We start from the raw sequence: 22,090 nt of genomic DNA on the forward strand, positions 1-22,090 counted from the left end.
ATCACGCGATGTCTACCTGTAACTTGTACATAATACGTATATTCATGGCAGACATGCGACAAATGACCAAACTTTACTTCAAGCTTTGTGCCTCGATGTTACAGAATAGAAAACCGATGGAGATAGTGTAATGTACGCTAGGGTGGTTAAAAAAAATATCTTTTTTTTTTTTTTGCTTTTACCCCCTTTAAATTTTACTGTTCCACAGCAAAAAATATCCTCCGAAAAGATCAGCTCTCTAGTTCAGGTTTAACAGGTCGCTCTTTTAATTTACATTTGCGATTCATTTAATGTAGAAAAATGTTACTTTTCTTTAAAAGCTTAAATACTCATAAATTATTCGATATGTTTTTAAATTCATGCACAGATTACAGTCATCTGAATACATTTCACCTCTGAATTGGATTCCCTTTTCACGAGATTTCAATGCGCTCGTAGAAACAACGATCACGCGGATAAAAAAAATGTTTTTCAAATTATCGAGTGAAATTTACTGTCGAAAGAATCGATAGAGTTGTAGCCGTTGATTGGCTAACGCTGTGAAAAACGTCTATCGATTATAATTGCCGCTCATACTTTTACTTATGGAGAAAGATCTCAGATAAAACTGGGAGTCGAATTATGATAATTAGTAATTAGGATTCATACGCCGATTGTTAAGTTTCAACAGGCGCACGAATTAATGTAATCATGATTTTGTCGCAATAATATTGACCTGGTTTTCGGTCTATTTTTAATATCACCGAAACAAGTTCCGCTGCACAGTATTTTCGTTAAATAATAAAGCTAATGTATAATTCTCCGTAATAATACCCGCAACGATTATTAAACCGGCAGCAAGAAATTAGGCCGAATATTTTTGGCGTGTCAAGTACACAAGTCACGAAAAGGCTATCTATACAATATATTATACGTATATGTATATGTATATGTATAACGCTACGTGTATTACAGACACTGCAGACTGTCACGGAAGCTCGAGACCAGTCGGTATTGTAAAGTGCATCGCATCCGAAAGCTTAAATACGTATACAAATGTGTCCTGAGGCAAAGTCAACTTGTACCTATTCGAAAGCGCATTTATCTATGAAATATGCCTGCGTAACGTCGGCAGGACGAGGGTTGGAGATTGATGTGCAGTTACTTGTACGACTTGTGTACGACTCGATGTTGTTTATAGATACACCCACGAACGTATAATTAAACTGTTAATTTATTACCAGGGGTGGCGATCCGCTGCACCAGCAACTCTGCGTGCTCTGTGCAATAATATATTAACGAACAATCACGTTTATCGCACGAATCTCGTACCTACGCTAAATAATTTCCCCGTTGGAAATTCCGATTCTCCACGTTGGAAGAAAACCTCAGGGATTATGAACGGAACCCATCATCCTACTTCGTCACTTTTCATTCCGACTATTGGTCATCTTTAACAGTTTTAACGCACAGTAATCGTTGAGACTTCGATCGACGCTAGTAGTTTTAAATAAAAAAGTTGAAATAAGAAGTGAGAATAGTATTAGGTAGAGATATTCTTATCAAGCACCACGACCGGTTTGATAAATTTTTTTTTTATAATTTGGAGAGATTCTTCTCAGCCTTCAAACCGTGCACGATTCTCACAACGTCGAGTGCGCAACCCCAGCATAAAGTAACTCCGCTTCCACCATGTCCATAATTATGAATGACCTGGGAAATGTTACAAGATTATCAGCTGTCGCAGAGCTTGGAATTTTGTTTGCTTTACACGGGGTGGGGTTGAAGTTCCGAATTTATAAAGCTCCGAAAGTACCTAATTCCGAATTGTTTGGTGGCGAAACTTGAAGTAAAGAAATCAGACTTTAACGAAAAAACAAAGTTCCGAGTGGTCGGAAAGCCGACGGCTCAAAAATTCGGAATATGCCACTTTCGGGACTTTTCAAATTCGGAATTTCAACCCCCCCCCCCGTTTTCTTTACCGAGAACATCGAAAGATTTTACCGTAAATTTCTTCCCGTTCTCTGCTTCTCGACTTTCTGTTTCTAATCGTACTCGAGGTCTGCCAGGACGAAGACCAACCCATCGCTTTATGATATTACATTCCTGAAATTCGAAGAAAACGAAGAATCGTTTTGGCTGATTGTGAATTTGGTCTAATTATTATCTATCAAGTAGCGTCGCGATTTAGGTAGCACGTTACGAGCGATTATACCCGTAAAGCTGGAAGCAATTTACAGCATCCTTCGTGAATGAACTTTTCGTCTTCCTCTCGAATCCTGCAGTCGTAATCATTTTCCTGATGAGTGCCGCCGAGAACCACGCTTTCAACACTACGGAAGCAGCGAAAATTTCAATCAACTGTTACAAACCATTCGAATAACAGCACTTTGTACATGAGATCATTTTTCGTTACTCAATTTTTACGTTAGACGATGTAAAAATTCACTTGAAACTCTCTCACTTTGGAATTACGTAGTTTCCGGCTTCGTCTTCAACAAGGAATACATGAAATGCCCAGGAAGCCTCAACCTGGATGAAAAATTGTTCAGTTTTGTGTCGATCGTTAAAATAATCCGATAATTATATTACACTACGTCAGTGAATAAATATTTCCAAAAGAAAATCTTTCTCAATTCCATTCTGTGGACGACATTTTTTACCCTGGAGACCTGTCCTCGAACAGGTTGCATTGTCGCGTCTCCAATCAGATCGCGAGCTCCAAGACCGGTGCAGTTGACCAACAGGTCAAAACTTTCGTCAACTAATTCATCAAGCTTCGAAATTTTCCTTTTCACAATATTTCCGCCCAGTGATTTAAATTTCGCCAAAATCCAGGGTATGAGGCGCGTTGGTTCGGCAGTGAAAGTTATGAATTGCCATCCGCTTCTGCAGCCCATAAATTATAATTTTAAACACCAAAAATTAAGGTTGGTTGGCCAAAAGTCAATATCATTTATTGATTTTATTACGAGATTGTCGTACATTGAGTATTCATTATAATTTTTATATTCGTAAGCTACGAAAATCTCTTCGAAAATACGAAAACAAAAAAAATATTTGAATTATCAACGAAGCCTTAGAAATCAACAATTCATTTTAAACCACTTCAAAATTCAGGGTAATAATCTAGCAGACTCATTTGATTTCACTCTACGATGGCTCATTTTGTTCAGAATACTATTTTTTACAAATTCACTGAAACTTTTTTTCAGCAGTCATGCAGAATTCAGTAATGCTATTTATATCTATTGATCATAATCAATATCGCTGCAACGTTGCAGAATTAATATTCAACGTTCAATATTCAGGTAATATGTAAAAAATAGTCTTACGAATAAGATAATCAAACAAAATGAACTGAAGTTGATCGAATCTCCTGGACTTTCAAACATTTCGATGCGGTTTGAAACGAGGCATCGATGGTTCCGGTGTTTTCCACTTTTCGGTTTTAAAGAGACCTTCGTAGTTATTAAAATACTCAATGTACGATTACTCGGTAATAAAATTAGTAAAAATTATCGATTTGTGGGAATTTAACCTCCTTGCGATAAGCTAGTGGATTTTCTCCAGACGCCAAAAACTGTGCTCCGAATTTTCATACTGTTTAATCGTTCCATTCGAATACCGTATTTCCTCCGAATAGTGCCGCCGGCTTCACCTCTGAATAGGGCCGCGAGTCATTCTTGTCGATTGCTTTTTGTTTTTGAGGTGACAGTTTTTTTTTTTTTTCACTTAATTGCTGGTAAGTGTAAAATATGCAATGAAAAGTTTATATCGATCAAGAAATCATCGAGCAGTTGAATGATTATGAGAGGCATGCCGCTGAGAGGAACGAAGTCCATGTTCTGGGCGAATAAAATAATTCTACGGATTTATTTCAAACCCTCCATACATCGTCAGAGCTCTGGTGCGAATAAGACACGATCTATATTGCATTGAACTCACGAAAAGTATTAATTCGATTCGATGTATGACTTGTGTTAAATAAAAAATGTACAAAATTACTTGAATTCCCTGACGTTCTAGTTCCAGTGTCAGGGTTTTCACTATTATTTTTCAATGAAATAATTCAAGTTATTCAATGTGATTCGGAATACATGTACATGAGTCCAAGAATGTTTCGCAGCCTAAAATGTCTCAAAAATGAGATGACGGATCATCGATAAGTGATGTAAAGCGTTTTCCACCAGCGGGCCTACACAGGGATAATTGTCCAAACACTCGTAAACAGAAAGTAGTGGGAGAAGCGCTGAAGCAAGGATAAGGCGAAGCGGCCCTATTCGGAGGGATTACCGTACTCGGGTTAAAATACGAACGTGTATTCAGCAGCCTGCTCCTCGTTCAGTCTCCTCAAATCGCCAAGGGACATTCTGTGAGAGCCAAAAACCGTAGAAGTCCAAGCCTGCTCGGGAACGCCCCGAGCATCGCTGGTCACCCTGGTGATCGGAATAAGAGAAACCCCAGCATCTCCCGCCGACTCGCTTTTCCAAATACTCAGCATCCAGCGATAAGTTTCTCCGGACCAACGCCTTAGGTCACAAATTCAAGTCTTTCAAATAATTACAAATACACGAATACATACCTACCCTGGGTTATTTCCGTTACGCGCCCCATTGGGGCCCCTAGTTGTAGGCAAATCAGGGTACAAGGTGACTCGGAGCAGCTTCGCTGCCTCCGCTGCTCTTTTGTTAACACGCGACTGATTGGCCACGGGGAAACTCGGAGCTGCTCAGAGTGGACTTGTTCTACCTCGATTTGCCTATAATTAGGGGTACCTATGAGGTGCATCACGGAAATAACCAGATATAATAAGCACGAGTGACACCGAATCGTCATCGGGCTGAAGTTTGTAACGTTATTGTACCGATGCATCTTTGGAAAAAGTAGTTATTTTGTAACTTAAGATTGCTTCAAATTTACTAAACTGTTAATACGGTATCAAACAACTTATATTTCGCATATTCAACATTTTCAGGTGTTCTAAAGGTGCAAAATACTAATTTTTGGTTTCAATGTTGCGATACATCAACGTTGCCTAACTTCAGCCTTGTGAATGGTCAGTGCCTTTTTTCAGTCGTTACATTTTTAATCGAATTGGAAAAATGAATGCGAATGAATTGATTATTAATTACAAGACGTCTTCGGCGGGGGTGCTTCCCAAAAGATAGGGAGTCCAGAGTCCCGCACTTCCGTCGCCGGTCGTCTGGGGCGAAAAAGCGTCGGCGAAGACGGTGACTCGTGAGACCGGAAATGCTTCCTTAATGGCGAGAGACGTCGCGGCGCCAACGACACCTGCGCCAATAACCGCGATATTCATTTCTGCACTCGACGGACCGACGGCAAGCAAGCAAGTGAAATACTCCGAGACGGATTCCCGATTGAGACGCTGTTTCGATTAACAAGGTATCTAGACAAATGCTATGCGATTGTTTCGAAACGGCCCTGTGAACGATAATTCGCATTTGTTTACGGCACACGGAAAAATCCAGGCGTGAGATAACATTTTCCCTGTGTATTTATGTACACACATACATGCAATTCGCGATAGGTCGTGGAGACAATGATAACCCCGTGAACTCGTCCAGACAACGGATGCCGCTGGCAATCTTTAAAAGAGGCTGCATGGCGAAAAATCTATACTTTTTCTTTATTATCACACGAGATAGTTGTTGCATTGAGTGTTTATCAGATAAATTATATGTATAAGCTTGTTATGTGAAGAACTCTCAAAAAATGGTGAAATAGACATAGCGGAATGGATGCTTCGTTTCAAATCGCTTCAAAATTGTTTAAACTTCAACAGATTCGTTCGATTTCACTCTACGATTCCTCATTTTCTTCGGAACACTATTTTTTTTTTTTTTACAAATCAGCAAAAAATATTTGTTGTTATCACAGTGCTGGCATGGTTAAATATTTAATTTCACAACATTGCATCCGATATATTGATTATAGTCAACAAATGACGATAATGAATTAAAAATTGAAAAGAAACAAAACAATACTATTGACTAAGTAGAGAACAGCATTCTTAATCGTAAAAAAGTTACTAGAATGTGTACAACAAACCTCCTTATTAATTCCGCTAATAACGTTGAAAATTGACTAATTGCGGAAATGGTAAGTTAAATTGAGGCGAATAAATCTTGCGGAAAGTAAGGCTCAAATTTTCGACAAATTTTCGTCTGCGCAAAATCGGTTTGATTAAATAATTACATGTATGAATATTTAATGATCAATATAATAAACATGCTCTTGACCTCTTGTCAATAATCCAACGCGTATATCATTTCCAGATACGTGCAGTCAGTTTCACCAGTTTATTACTCTTTTGTTTTCGACTAGGAAGATCTTTCAAAATACGCAAGTTGAGGAATCTCTTCGCTATTGTCGAATGCTATTTTGCGATATGTTTCACTCAAAAACAATGATTAGCCACTTTATCACGTTATAGTAGTCGGTATATAGTCAGTTTCTCACGTTCTTCAGGGTTTGAATTTCATCTTGGTGATAGCAACTGACGTGTGTTGCGAATAATGGTGATGGGTAAAAATATTTATAAATATTTAATAAATATGTTTACCTACCTCAACGAAAAAAAAAAAAAACAACCGGAACTGAGTGTTAAGGAAATAAATTCAATGAAGATTAATGATTTCTACCAAACGTCCCAATTTGTGTAACATATGACTCGGAAAAACCATTTTTAACTCCGTTTCTCGAAAAAAAAAAAAGTCAGAACAAACGAAATCTTCACAGAAGGAAATTTTCAGAAAAATTTCTCATCAAGTTTTCAATTCATTACTTCCGCCGTACTGCAGTTTCTAAAAGTTTGTAAGAATTTTTAACGAAATTTCGTTTTAGCATTTTGTCATTCTCCGATATCTTCTGTATCGAATTCTCAAAACTACTCGCTCGCATATGCCCAGAAGATTACTTGGAAAAATTTCACGGATAGTTTCAGATTTATTGAAATAAATTTCACTTCACGTTGTCAGTCGTTGCGCCATGTCGATAAGTTTGAGTCTACAAGACCGCATATTCTCAGCATAATGCCTTCAAGTGACCGGCTGTTATGCTGAAATATGGGAATTGCGTGAATCGAAACAGAATAACGATGTCGATGATCCGTGAAACTCGATGTTAAAGATGAACTTGGCTATGAGGAAAATGTTATTTCGCAAAAGGCTTCGTTGTTGGTCACACCGCATTACCGATAAACGGAGCATAATACTTCTAAATATAATTGACAAAGGTCTTACACTCTGCTTACCGATCACGCAATGTGATGTAGTTCAACATCCTCTTTCTCGACGACGATCAGCGCGAACAATCTACTCTCACAGCACCAGAATTCCATAACTTGTCAGATTGTATTTCGCAGAATTCCCTTGGCTATATGCTATTCGACACGTAACTCGTGCGATAACCGTTGTACATACATACAAAACATACCTATAATATAATCTCATTACGAGGCATATACCCGAAGGACCGTTGAAGACAAAAAAGGAAAACCAAATTTTATAACCAACGAATGAAGTATTATTTTACACGCGCAATTTCGTAGCAATTTGATTCTTGTTTTTTTGAGGGAGACCGAGCGATGCTGGGAAATTTTGATCATTCTTAAACAAAATCTTTTTCACCATCTATACTGTTCGGGTGATTTTGTTTTCACTTTTAAAAACGATCCATGCATTGGCGGCAAAAACAATTTGCCCGAAAAATATGAAGCACGATCCTTAAAGTTTACCGAAAAATGTTAAAAAAGCAAACTAGGCTCTTGATACGATCATCTTTACTTGTATAGACTGCTGATGGAAGAGTTGTTAATTTTCTAAAAAAATTTAATATCTTGACTGAAAAATATTACAGTTCAACCGAGTCGAAATATTTTATCTACTATATATATAATCTCCGTGACCGAGACGAATTAGGAAAATAGCGAATAAACTGCATCGACATATTTTAATCACTGTTATGGATAAAAACGAGAGTTCCAACTTACGATAATATCCTGCAACATCGTGAGATGACGCTATTCGGAGAAGTCTTTCGTCCGATAATACAAGGAAGCAAAACAAACAATGAAGATGTGGGAATTCACATTTGCGCACTGACAAAGTTCCTGTCATTGTTAAACATTCAATTTCATTGTTGCGGATCACGAACTAACACCGCGCGATTGTCAATAAAAATCACGAATGAATAGTTTTACCAAACGCAGAGAGCGAAAAATGGCAACGCGAAAAATTTAACCGCACCGACAAAAATTTCTACTTTTTATTGTTATTATACAGAGCTTAACTATTTTCAGTTTTTACCACAGCCAAAGATAAAAACGAACTTTCCAGCCGTGATAAGAAAACTTAGTTCCTTCGATTAATAACCGTCGTTGTAACTGTGTATACAATGTTCTTCCGATCTCCTAGTAACTATGACTAAAATGAAATTTTCCCAATTCCGCGTGAGAGAAAGTTGAATAATAAAAATTAGAAACTTTGCGGATCTCGCGAGGCGAACGTCCGAAGGGGTTCGGCAAGACTGAATATGGGGCACGTCTCTGGGCCCCTGAAGCTGGGATGGATGCTCGGTTCAAGTTTGCCGGAGTGAAGTGCCCGATGACAGCCCGAGATATGAGGTATTTATTTACACTCGTGCAGCTACGGGTAGACATAATACGCTCCGGAAATGAGATAAAGCAACGAGAGGCGACTTCGGACTCCTGCTTGGTACAAACCGAGACTATTCGGCGTGCAAAAGGACCAAAGGACCGGGGTCTGTTCCACGGAATTAAATCGGCAGTCGCGTCGCCTCGTCGATTGTCGATTTTGCGCAGCAATGTCAGAGTCGCGTGGTTGTTCGCAAAATTTCATTTCGTCAATTCCTGCACAAGTTCACGACGATACGATGAAAATTTGTGCATGGTGTTGGATTTTTTTTTTTTTTTTTTTTTGTTTTTGCGTCAGAACTGATTACGTTCTTCGCGATTTACTGCTGTGTAGTCGGAAATTTTTCGATATCGTTAATTGCGTGTTGGGGAATTTTTGGTATCTTAAATCTGTACTTAACGAACGACAAGTTATTGATTTCACTTGTAACGATTCTACGGCAGTTAGTTTTTTTCACGGAGGCTGGTGCCTGGAGAAGCAATACTTTTCTTTACTATTTTATTACGGGATTGTTGCATTTTGTGAGAAAATTAAATTCACACGTTCGTATAAGCTGTACGAAGATTTTCCTAGAGGTGGACGAAAAAGTTGTCGAATTTTGCTTTGAAATCATGTTTGAAATGGTTCAAAATCTAGGAGTTTCCTTTTATCTCATAACGCGACGACTTACTTTGTTCAGAAGACAATCTGCTCGACATTTATATATAAATTACTTTTTTCTGTCTCGTTAATATCGGGGAACATTCGATGTCGGTAAATATTCGATTTTACAAGCTTGCGCTTGCATCGATTTTTAACTGAAAACACTAATATCAAATTAACTATTGACAAGATAAAAATATACATACGTTTCGGTGAATTTGTAAAAAATAGCTTTCCTGCAAACAAGTGAACTGGAGTGGGCTAAAACCGAACGAATCTACTCGAGTTTTCACAGCTTTGAAGTAATTCGAAATAAAGAATCGATATCCCTTTACTGAAAATGTTCATGTGTTAATTTGTAAAATGTTTTGAAAGAATTTAATGTGTAATTCATGACATGATTTATTTTGTAAATTCCATAAAATATGTAAGAAATTAGTAATAAATTACGAAAGCATAATTCATCATATATACGAGATCAAAATTCGTATAGTTTACTATATAGTTGATTATATAATTATTGATCAAATATATATGGCGATTCGTGCTTCCGTAATTTATTATATGATTTCTTATACATTTGATAGAATTTGCAAAATAAATCGTTCAATAAATTACGCGATGTATTCATTCAAAACATCATATAATTTGACACATAAAAATTTTCAGCAGGGCCAAGCTTTTGTTCATAACTTTAGTATCAATTATTCTTGAACACTAACGATAGATAAATTTGACAAATTCTCAATGTCCGACTAGTTCGACGTAGATTCACTTCGCACGGCAGTTTCAAGCGTTGCGGAAACTGATCACGAGGCGCTTGTGTGAATAGAAAAATACTTATCACTGTGAAAAATTTCGATAATAAGAGGTGAGAAGCCCCTTAAATACCCGGATCGGAAAAACAGGCGCCGCCCCATCGACGTAGCAATTTGCACTCTTCGATAAGCCCTGTATTATCAGTTCAAAATCAAAGGAGCGTATGTAGCAGGCGAAAAGGCGATGAGAAATTCATTTCTATCGCATCGTATCAGCGTAAAGTACAAAAATCGTGACATCAGATTAAAATTTACGAAGTTTTTTCTTCATCTCGTTATTATTATTGTCTGTTTACTTGTCGATTTATTTACTTCACCGGCACCACGCAACGCGTAAGGCAATGATTTTATGCAATTTATAATGAAAAAACGCATACGAATATCCATATTTAATGACTAGGGCCTGTGACTTGAGACCTTCCGTCACTCAGGTACGAAAATACGCCATAATAATACTTGCCAATCGTCACCGCGGCGTGTGCCAAGAGGGGGATTTGCTTACCAATCGCAATTCACGAGGACATCAAAGTGTCGATCTGTTTGACCAATAACCGATGATTTCAGACGCGTGTATCAGGTGTGCGCACAGCTTTATCATGTATTAAACAACGATCAAATTTCTTATAATAATCACCTACCCTGTGTCGCTGAATTCGCGGTATTTATTTTAATCAATAGATTCCAATCCATCTGAGGCGTTTTTTTAAAACCGGAGTGATTTTGAAATAAGAATCGAAACATCTTTGCAATAAATGAACAACGCTATCATAAAAATTTTTCCTACTTGTACGACTTGTAAGAAATTTATTTTTCGAACGTTCGTGATTTATTCTTTCTTTCACATTCAATATTGACATATTTGGATCTTTTAATCGAGAATGCACATGAATTATTTCGACTCAATCAATTACACGTTACTTATTGTAACCGCAAGTAAAAAGTGCAGGTTGATACGTGGAAACTGAAAAAAGAAAGAAGAAAAAAATTATCAGCGGAAAAAGGAATTCACGCATCAACGAAATATTTATAAATATTTGCGAGCACAGGAAATAATGCAATAATAAATTGTTGCACAGTGTCGAATGTCGGTTTTGAGAAACGGTATTTTTCTCCCGGGACAAAAGCGTGTCTAGTGCGTGTTGGGTGGCCAAAATACCGATGCCAAAGGTTCTCTAAGCCGTTTGAATTATTGAGAGCCGAATTGAGTCAGCGATTGAATAAAATAAACACGTTGTCGTTCACATACGCGTATAACCCTAGCGCATGATTAACGGTTAAACACAGTCGTATCGAGTGGGTGTGAGAATGAGGGCCGAAGAGTTTGGGATAGGGTTTCAGTCGCGGTGTCAGAAATCTCTCCCTGTGTATAAAATAAACAACAGTTTATCTTTATTGCGTTACACGAACGGTGTTCTGCGAAAAATGGGCTTCGTCAGCTTTGTTTCGAGGGATGCACAACCGACTCGTGAAGAGTTTTGGCTTTCCTCACTGATGGTGAGAAACTGAGAAGTCAAGTGGTTTTGCCCGGGGTGGAACGGTTCTCGACGAATGAGCAATACACAGCATCGCTGCGGCTCTCAAAACTTGAAACTCCCTCTATTTCTCACCCTTAGATATACACGGAGGGAAAGGGTTAGTTTTTAGTCAAGTGACATTCGATTGATTCGACTGAATGATTGCAGTAATGTAAATTGAACCAGTTCCAATTCGACAAGTTACGCCAAACAAGCTCCGGCTAGATCAAACAACTATACGTTCAATCGATGTAAAGTTTTTTCAGGCTAGATTCGTGTATTCGTATTATTTGAAGTACATAATCGTTTTTGTCAACGAACATGCGACTTGGAGGAACAATACATAAACTTTAAATGAAATGGTATTTAACTGACTCTATTTCGGAAACACGTCAAAGGATTCACTCGAATCAATACTTCACTCTATCGCGACAAGAAAGGGTTTGTTGAATGAAGGCATTCGCTTAGCTACATCGTTTTGACAAACTACCTAAACCGAAATTGTTGAATCGAAGTCATAGTATTTGGAACAAATAAGGGATACTAGATTGAAGTGAATCACGGACTACAACAAAATCCATTTTCCTAGTTCAGCATTCCTTTCCCTCCGAATATGGTCAAGCGACGTTTTCCAGTCCAGTCGAAATGTATACATTTGAAATTGCAATTCTTCCATACCACCATTTTCTTTTTATAACCGTTAGAGGGGGGTCATTGGTAGTCTAAATCCAGAATTTAAACTACGCTGTGAAAAGAGTTTATTTACAGTTAATAGACGTACACTTGGATATGGTGAAATAAATGTTTCGTTATTGTTGTCAAATTTTATTTGAGCCAAATATGATTTGTCAACTATAACAAATTTTATCGATCATTATTTGGCTCAACTAAAATTTTATAATAATAACGAAACATTTACTTCACCATATCCAAATACGCGTTTATTAACAGTAAATAAGCTCGTTTTTCGGTGTGTAGATTCTGGCGTAGATTCGGACGCCATATTGAATTTATGGGCGCATTTGTTTTTGTAAAATAACTCGCCCATTTTCAACTTTTCACTAACAATAGTTACAATCAAACTTGTACGAGATTTAATTCTCTACAACATTGATGATTACAATTTCTTTTCTACGATCGATATTTTTTGACTTAAATCGTGAATTCAAGATGGTGTCTAAAGCTATACCGCAGAATCTGATCGTAATCCTAGATTTGGACTACTAATGATCTCCTCCCCGCCGCCCTGCCTATGATTAGAAGTATAAAATTGTGGTGTAGATAAATTTTACTTTCCGGTATTCTTTTTTGTACGTAGCGATTTGGCTACACAAGACGAACCCGAGGTGATCGATTTTTAATTTACTATCGCGTGCGATATCGCGCTTGGTAAGGCAGGCGTAACACGACGCGACTTACAGCCTGCTTGGGTGGGTGCAGAACTCGATTCATGTTACCCTGGCATGCACTTCGAACTACGATTCGTCGCAATCGGTGTCGTGAAAATTTTCTAAATTATGAGAATAGGAAGTCCTGCGTTTCAAGTATGCTGGTGTACCGAGAGAAATTTCTAATTGTGGTTCCTACAGAGTCGTTAACCATTTTCATTTTTACCATGACTAAAAATATAGCCCTTTGTATATACAAAATGAAAACAAGTTTTGTAGACGTACTCAGAAACTGTAATAGGTTCTTTTTCATTACGGTTACTCGTTCTATGGTTCCTTAATGTTACTACTGATGGGATCGATTCGACGTCAGTGTAACGATAAATTGATGGTAAGGCGTTTTTTTTTTTTTTAATGAAAAAATTTATAATCAACTCGTCAAACAGATTTAACGTTAATGCTGTGACCAGAAAACATAGCACTGACGACTATGAAATCACACTAAATAATTGCTTGTGCCGCATTTTCTTGTAATACTGAGAATATTTAATAAACGATATTGTAACGATACACATTTCACTAGAACTTTCTAATAAATATAACAAATGAAATTCTACTCAGTGTCAGTCGAAAATTGATACTTTTTGATTAATTGATTACAAGGTAGCCACATAACGGGTACTCAACAAATTAATACGTTGGCAAACCACGTGACGCTTTTCCCAAATACGTGTGAAATAGATACAATAATTGAATTATGGACGAGAGCCTAGGGATCCATTTTACATTTCTAATCACTCTGAAAGCCTCAAAGATGTAGCAAATTCGTTCATTTCCTGTTTCTTCCCTTTGGTTGAATTCAAATTTCTGTACAAAATAATCGAATGGAAATGGGTAGAGACGGAAAATGAGTGAATCACAGATTGGATTGAATCGAAGTTGCGTTGAATTTCAAATGTCAAAGTAGCGACACATAAAAAAAATCAATGTACCGCCGACTAATTCGTATTAATGTTCGCATCATATGTAATAAGTTTTTTTTTTTTTTTGCGAAATTCGCGTACTGGTTGACATCAAAACGAATTTGTTTAACTGTATATTATCATTTAACGGAACTCCCTGTAAATGTGAGGGACATGCGATCGTGCTCGATGAGGCTCTCAAATGAAAATTCTTTTTATCTGCGATTGCACCTGATCTGTTTCCTGTCCACGGTGTTGTTCACCGTGTCGCCTAAGAATCCATGATAGGCTCGTGCTCGGATAGCTGACACCCATTCGTCATTCGAGTCTTCTTATGCCAAGAGGACACTTATATTTAACGTACATGCATGGCTAAGAAACAGAATTACGAATACATTCCACAGAAGGCGGTGAAAAAATTTTCTCTCTAAATTGCAGATCAGGATTTAAATTCTCCAGATCCTGTATGTATTGACCAATATGTTTGCGATGAAGTCGGTTTATTATGTTTGATGATAATTTTCCGTCTTAAAGTCGCTCCAGTCTTGTCCGCTCTCTTCTGATCATCAGAGGCGGAGGATGTAGCTGCAGTTGTAGATTCTTCGTTATCCGGTTCACGTAAGTCTGTGTAATTGTTTGGCCGATTTGTGAAAGAAGATTCCGCTATTTGCTTAGTTGAACACTCATCGGGTGAAATATAGTGCACCGTAAACTGGGAATTCTTGATGGTAGATTTACCATTGGGATGTTGATCATTTTCTGAGAATTTATTCTGGCGATAAGTTGATTCACACTGTAATCCCTCCTTTTGTGCCTTTGAGGATTTTTTAAGGTGAGGAATGCAGGATGCGCTGCCTATTTTACGGGAAATGAGTGAACTGGCTTTGTTAATATTTTTATCCCGAGAAGGAATTTCTTCGTCAGCAAGAACGGTAGATGTTTCTTTCGAAGTATTTGAAACTGTGATGTACGCGTTACTTTCGTGTTTACTTCTCTCTTTTCCTTTTTTCGATCTTACGCTGGAACTCCTTTTGGTAGATCCAATTTCTGATATATTTTCAGCTAACGATCGTTTGCTTCGGGGTGGATTTAATGGTTGCGGATCTTTCGGCGGTCTTTCGGTCATTTTCAAGTCGGGATGTAGAGCTGAAAATTAATTCAAATAATCATTCTCTTCTTCTTTTCTAATTCGCGAAGACACGTTTCTGAAGCAATTTGAGGGACCAGCCCGCAAAGTGTCCTCATCGAACAGATCGTCATCTCTGTTAAATCTCAAATTTTTGTTCGATCGTCTATTTGACAAATCGCCTCGTACTTTCTTTTTCAGGAAGTATAACGATGATCCCACTTCTGTCATTGCTGAATAGACTTGTTTATCTCTCATCTCTTTACCAGCTAAGGGACCATGTGTTAGTTCTTTATGATTTTTTTCGTCAACGAATTCCTGATAATCTTCTGCCGTTGCATACAATGACAGAGGTACTCGTTTAATTACAAGTTTCTCAACAATGTAATCGCATTCGTTCGGGTTGTATTCCTTCAAAGTCAACCTTCTCTCCCGCTTATATCTTCGGCAGCAACTTAAAATTGAAGCCCAATTAGTGGATCCATGACTGGAGCATGAAATGTCGTCGAATATTCTACTCCGTTTTGTGTTGCTGACTGAGAACGTAGAATCCACTTCTTTAACTTTTTTTGCGCTCATAATAGTGGATCAAACGCTAAAGATTACATCACGCCACTGCAGATTGTAACATACCTAATCAGATTTACAATTGCCATTGTATGTAATTATCTCGGTTTTTATTACGAGGCCAACTATGATGCAGCTCATCCTGCCGGCGCGGCGAACAGAATTATTAGATTAGAATATGTGTTGTAAAGAAACTAAATCCCAAATATCGGTTATCAAAATTTGGCCCGTGTAATCGAACAAAATGTCACCAGGCGAATATCGTATTCTGAAATGCCTAAAATAGCTGATAGCAGAGATGAGTAGGTTTTTACCCGTTTATTAACCTCGGTAAATCACTGTCCATTCGACCGCGTTACAACAATTCAACAGTCTGTCGCCATATTTATTTATAATTATAAAGTACGGCAACTCAGAAGAGGTACCGCTGATGCTGATCCTTCAGCTGAAACTACGACTACGTCCCAAAGGGAGTAGCACTTTCGTATTCTTGATGATGGTGAGGCATGTCGGTAACCGATCCGCATTTACCGTCCGGCAGCAGTCGGTAATCAAGCGCGTATTTATCATAGCGAATGGCTACTGCAGTTGTTGAAAGTGAACAAGTAACGTGAAAATCTTTATAATTTATTTAACAGATAAAAAAACATGCGTGTGGTAATCACACGCAACAGAAGTGAAACTTCTGAAATCTATCTGAGTGATTTACCGTGAGTTACAAAAAAAAAAAAAATGGTTCTTTGATTAGCTTATATTTAAACAATGAGGCTGAGAGAATGAGAAAGAGAAGAGAAGAATGACACAAATAAGGATAGGGAAAATTAGCGATTTTCAGTTTTTATTTGAAATATTAAAAATGCAATTTGTAATAAGTTTTTGTGTTAGGGCACAAAAGAGTGGGGGTACCAAGATCCGCTCAAAGGAAAGAGACCGATGATAGGTGTATGTTGGGGGTTTCAAAACACAGCATTTCATAACATTCTATAGTTACCTAAAGAAGTTTCACTTCAAAATTATAACGCGGATGCTTACAAACCCATAAACATGTGATCAGTTGCCTGTAAAACAGTGCAACCAGTCAAAGGAGACCTGAGGTTAAAATATTGGAATGCTACGTTTCGCGGTAAAGCTTATGTCGAAATAGCGTCTTGTCATTGGTTGCCAAGGATCAAAACAAGCGTCTACCGGCTCTTTTCAAAGTGACCAGTCTGAAATTGGCGAGACAGAGCTCAGCAGGTATTCTGTTTTGTTTTCGCAATAATAACTGCCTGTGACGAGACGAGTATGTGTAGCGTGCTCGAGTGAAATTATTGTTTTTAATGTTAGACGCGGTCCAAAACGGACTTTAGACGTGAAAATGAGTTGCAGGTATGTGCGTGAAGAGAGCCGATTAATGATTCAATGCAATCGCGAAGGTTTATGTGTGAGAATTGATCTTAGAAAATTAGTGGATGAAATTGGTTTCAACGTCGTAATATGTGACTATTAGGCGTAGGTTTTTGATCGACTGATGAAATGATTATTTTGGTTCTTTATTTCAGGACGGAAGTTTGGAACATTTTATATCTTCCAGACGAAATTTTAATGAAAATTATTTCAAGCTTAAATATCGGAGAGAGGTTGCCTCTGGCATATTTTTGCAGGAGATTTCATACACTTTTGTTGAATGACGAATGGGCATTGACGTGAGTAAAATGTGCATGCAATTTTTGCTACAGAATATTTTTTCTTACATTAGTTGTACATTTATTTGCATACCTGAATCGGCCCTCATCACTCTAAGGGGATGCTATGGTCGATTTCAACGTGAGGTACATACCTCAAAATATTAAAGCCCACGTATCTCAAACGCGCAAAAAGGGTTAACAAACAGCTCCATTCTATACGCAATTCTGAACACAAACACTTCATTACATTTTCATTTGACACAGAGATTAAGAAATGGCATGATTCCTACGAATTTACTATCATGATTTTCTGTGCAATTTCTTTATTTCTGTGTCAAATGAAAATGTATTGGAATGTTTTTGTCCAGAATTATGTGTAGAATGGGGCTGTCGAGGCCTTTTACACATTTGAGATTCATGGATTTCGATATTTGGACATACATACGTTTAATGTGTTTAATCTCTAAGATGTAAATGTGTAAATATTACATGATAAGAAGGTATGAGTTTTGTGTGAATGCGAGTTCTTTTTATTTTTAGGAATTTAGACTTCTCCAAAGATGGATACCTCACAACAGTATCAGATGTGCACTCATATGTCTTCAATAAACAGATATGTTAACATATACGGCGCTTGAATTTTGCTGGCATGTACTGCCCAGAGCCAGAGGAGATATTTAAGAGTATCTCCGAGGCAAAAAATCTCATCGAACTCGACGTGTCAACTGTTTAATTTGAAGATTTCGAGCAATTTTTAAATCTGTTGTTTTCTCTTTAGAGAGGCTGAAAAAATTATCTATCATTTGGCTGACTGAATGTAAAAACGAAATACTGTATCACGTAATATTGGTAGAATCATTATGAAGACTTACCCGCTTGTCCATAAGATTGTGCAATGTAAATGACAAATGGCACATCATCAGGTCGTTCGACGGAATAATTCATTTGGAAGAACTCCGTTTGGTGCAGATATGCTTTGTTTCAGAACCTGAACGTCGATATATTTGGCTAAGAATACCAAAAATCATGCACAAACTCCGATTAATAGCATGTCTTGGATGTGATACGAACTTTCTCGAACAAATCATCTTAGATATGTTGCCAAACCCTGAACGATGGATCAATCTTAGTAAAGGTGATGTCAGAAAAACACGTTACTTTCACTACGGTACGTATCCAAATTACTGTACTTGATGCACGACAAGAGCTATCTTGAAAACTCACTTGAAATCTCGGCAATACCTACCAGCCATAGTTCAGTTCTCCGAACTGCAGGAAAAGTACAATCAATTCAATCGAAATTTCAAAGGAGAGGGGTTCAGGATTGATCCAAGATTATTCGAATATTACACATTCATAATTAAATTTATTGTAAAGTACAAACTTGTTTTTGATATGTGATCTACCAATTTGGCAAATAGGCCAACACATACTCACATACTCATGATCCGATTCTATTGAATGACTTTTCGTTTTTCACAGAAAATCACATTAAAATTTCTAAGTACCTAAGCGAAAACATTATTCACACTGCTTCTACTTGGGAAAGTCTGTGAACGATGTCGAAAGTTGAAAAGTGCATAAGTTTTGAAACCATACTGGAGGAATTGATGAGGATTTCCAAACATACAATCTTGAACAGGAACTGCTTTCTGTCTAAAAATAACGGTCCAGATCAGTTCATGCCAAGAATTCAGCATGTAAAGGTAAAGTTATAAGTTTCAGACTCGTTGAAAATAAACCTTGTTAATTATTTGCAACAAGTGCAAACGAGTCAAAGGCTTAATGATGACTGATAGAGATGTCCAGTAAAATTTGTGTAATCCAATCTATTGCGTGAAAAACTCTAATCAAACAGCACAAAAATATTTATTATTCGCATTTTGAGTAATTTTTTTCGATCAAAATCAAATCTCCGCTATTTTGGTTGTAACAGATATTATTTTTACTTGCATTGACAAGAAAAATAATTATTTTCACCTATCATCTCTTGAATCACTTTATTTTTTTCGTACTATGATTTGGTAATTGAAACCTTCTAAACATTACAGCTCTTGCTTGAAAATCCAAGCCAACCAATTTATTACATGAACGTGAACCAGAGCATAGAGCAGAATTCCCAGCTGCATTTGATATTATTAATGTTTACAAGTTTGACGGAACTTGTTTTGTCCAACATAATAATAAGCAATCGTAAGTAGCTCGCTTCCATTGTGCGAATAATTATATTTAAATATTTACATGGCTTTTTTCAAACTGAATTTTAAGTACTCTTTGTTATATTCGAAAATACTGCATTGATGATACACTTCAATTACAGGAGCCTGGTAATTTGTCAAATTGAAAATGCTCCTTCTCAACTAGTTGAGATGAATTGAAAGATTGAATCACGTTCGATCTATCAACGTAAAGATAAAGATTCAAAGATACTTCACTTACTGACCTCTGAAATTTATCTCCTGATTCTTTTACAGTGACTTAAATAATGAATTTCACTAGTATTCGCATCCATTTTTTTATACTTTTCTGCATAGGCTTGACTTTCACTTGACTCTTTCAGTCACGTGATTCAGTTTGTCAGAATATATTGGAATGAAATATAAAAAAATTATACAACAAAGGAAAAAACGCGTGCCACTGATAGTGGTTTCTGTGACTGAAAGGGTTAAATGGTCTGAAAAGCTCTGAGTATTGTGACCATACCATTGTTAACTTTAGCCAGTGCTATGATACTTGAAAACTTGACTTAGAGAAATAATATTCTTCTTTTCTTATAATTTATTTTCATGCCATCATGGTCGACTTTGGGGTGCTTATCAAAATTGATGATAACAGGTATGAAGCAAAAATATAAAGATTCTGAGGACGAGGATTTAGAACCAGAAACTTCATGTTTCCATGCAATAGTGCAAAATATTCCGAATGTGAAAGCATTGACGATAAATGCTGGGTAATTAATGTTAACTAAACAGATAATTTAAAGTAATAGCAGCAGCCAATGTTACTATGAATAACACTTCTTGACACTCGTGAATTTTGACGTTTTCGATATTCGCATTTTTATGCTATACACAAGCGTTAGTTGAATTCGTGGACTAAATATCAAAGGGTGAAAAGGTATTTTTTGAAAATGTACTACAAAACTTATTCCAATAATAACGTTGGATCATTTTAAACTTCGCTCAAATTTATAAGGGAATCACTGTTTTGAGATCTTGGATTAGAATGGATTAATAAAACATTAGTGTGAAATCTACATCATTTGAACTCCACGATCATTTTGGGCAATGGCTGATATCAGTATACATTCTGTCTTGTGCCAAACGAAATTAGAACTATTAGAGATGAAGTATGATTTAACTTTCATCAAAGTTCTAGATGATAAGAAGGCGGCTCGCGAAAGTCATTTATACATGTGGCAAAAAATTGCCGATTCTGATCTTGCAAATGGCGAACATGGCTCATTCATCGTGTGCACTCAACAATTCTCACTTTTATTATCATTTTGATTTTAGTCTACATCGTAATTTAGATAGCTTTCACTAATATATGTTATAATTTCAGAATACTGGAGGACGCACAATTGTGGGATCTGGCCGCGCTTCGCATGATCGCAGGTTGGAGACACCTTACAAGTTTGCACCTGGTGAAAATCCCGATCAAAGATGGTCAATTCCTCGTGGAAATAGCCGCACAGTGTAAAAATTTGGAGAAATTAAGGATATTATAATATAATATAATTAAGGATTTAGGGCCACAATCAACGTGCTGTTACACAAAAGAGTTGATGCAAATGCTGACAGTTTGCCACAACTTGAAAGACTTCTCGATTGAACAGAGCAACTTCTGCCAAATACCTCGTTTATTCGAAACTCTCGCTAAAAATCTGAAGCTCAAAAGAGTTTGTCTCAAAAGTTTGGGCAGATCAAGAAAGTCACCGAACTTGACACCCTTCATTGAAAAGTTAATATGATCTTGTGAACTGGTATTGTTTGTGTGCCAATATAAAGGATTGGCTGATGATGCTTGTGATGAATTGAAATCGATTTTACAGAGGTGATGACAGCAATTTTTTGGACATTTGATACAATTCAAATACTCTGTTTGATACATTTTTTTAAATTTATTCATTTATTTGACGGGACAAGGCCAATTATCAATGTTAAAGTTATGGGCTTGAATAATATGTGGTATATTTATGAACTAATACTGTCCTTTTTCACAGTTTAAAGGTTGAATTGAGTCGCCCGAGTTTCCAGTTTGATGTCATTAGATGCAGCGGTGGTGGCAAAAATCACGTTCTCAACTTTGATCTTCATTACTGTCACAAAGATTTACTGGTTCCTTTCACCTATGTCGACTCGCTATACCGCCTGAATAGTTGAAGGAATTCTTAATTATATCTTTTTATTATTATTTGTCATTAGTTATCTGGAAAAAAATGTACCAATCATTTTTTGATGTTGTATAGTAAATTAGAGGTACTTATCAATTTATTTAATGCCAAAATAACATGTTAACTTTATATCCATTTTATAACTGTATTTCTTTCCGTTGTCTTAAAATCTTCCCTATCCTTTTTTTTTCTTTCTAATTGCAAAAATCATAATCAATTTCTTTGTTAATCTACAAGAAAGGCTTCTTTACATTTCTCAGAAGTTTCCTAGCGTATCGGATTTAAACCCGTTCACTTTAAAATAAATATATTGACTCAGAGTGCCTTTATTTGAGTGAAAAAATACTTATTCG

At 36.9% G+C, this 22,090-nt stretch overlaps 2 protein-coding genes across 5 annotated transcripts; one reads left to right on the forward strand and one right to left on the reverse strand.

The window, feature by feature from the left end:
- Positions 1-57: 57 nt before the first annotated feature.
- LOC124221325 (D-amino acid oxidase 2) lies at positions 58-5,377 on the reverse strand. The gene is made up of 7 exons (XM_046631220.2): positions 5,115-5,377; positions 4,299-4,511; positions 2,643-2,868; positions 2,444-2,511; positions 2,195-2,312; positions 1,984-2,085; positions 58-1,692 (listed from the first exon to the last, which is right to left on the reverse strand). Exons 1-7 carry the CDS (start codon positions 5,297-5,299, stop codon positions 1,576-1,578), a joined length of 1,029 nt encoding a protein of 342 aa, XP_046487176.1. The 5' UTR covers positions 5,300-5,377; the 3' UTR covers positions 58-1,575.
- Positions 5,378-16,925: 11,548 nt separating this feature from the next.
- On the forward strand, positions 16,926-21,843 carry LOC124221092 (uncharacterized). 4 transcript variants are annotated; one of them, XR_006883727.2, is made up of 8 exons: positions 16,926-17,042; positions 17,216-17,359; positions 17,882-18,509; positions 18,824-19,047; positions 19,393-19,534; positions 20,177-20,291; positions 20,906-21,397; positions 21,567-21,843. XR_006883727.2 is itself a non-coding variant. In XM_046630752.2 (8 exons), exons 4-8 carry the CDS (start codon positions 18,901-18,903, stop codon positions 21,569-21,571), a joined length of 543 nt encoding a protein of 180 aa, XP_046486708.1. In that variant the 5' UTR covers positions 16,926-17,042; positions 17,216-17,359; positions 17,882-18,509; positions 18,824-18,900; the 3' UTR covers positions 21,572-21,843. The 4 variants fall into 4 exon arrangements, 2 of the variants coding, with proteins under 2 accessions (XP_046486708.1, XP_068993121.1); XM_046630752.2 differs by having other exon boundaries at positions 20,906-21,039; XR_006883728.2 differs by lacking the exon at positions 20,177-20,291.
- The last annotated feature ends 247 nt before the right edge of the window (positions 21,844-22,090 follow it).

Source organism: Neodiprion pinetum, chromosome 6, assembly GCF_021155775.2.
Source record: "Neodiprion pinetum isolate iyNeoPine1 chromosome 6, iyNeoPine1.2, whole genome shotgun sequence".
NCBI lineage: Eukaryota > Metazoa > Arthropoda > Insecta > Hymenoptera > Diprionidae > Neodiprion > Neodiprion pinetum.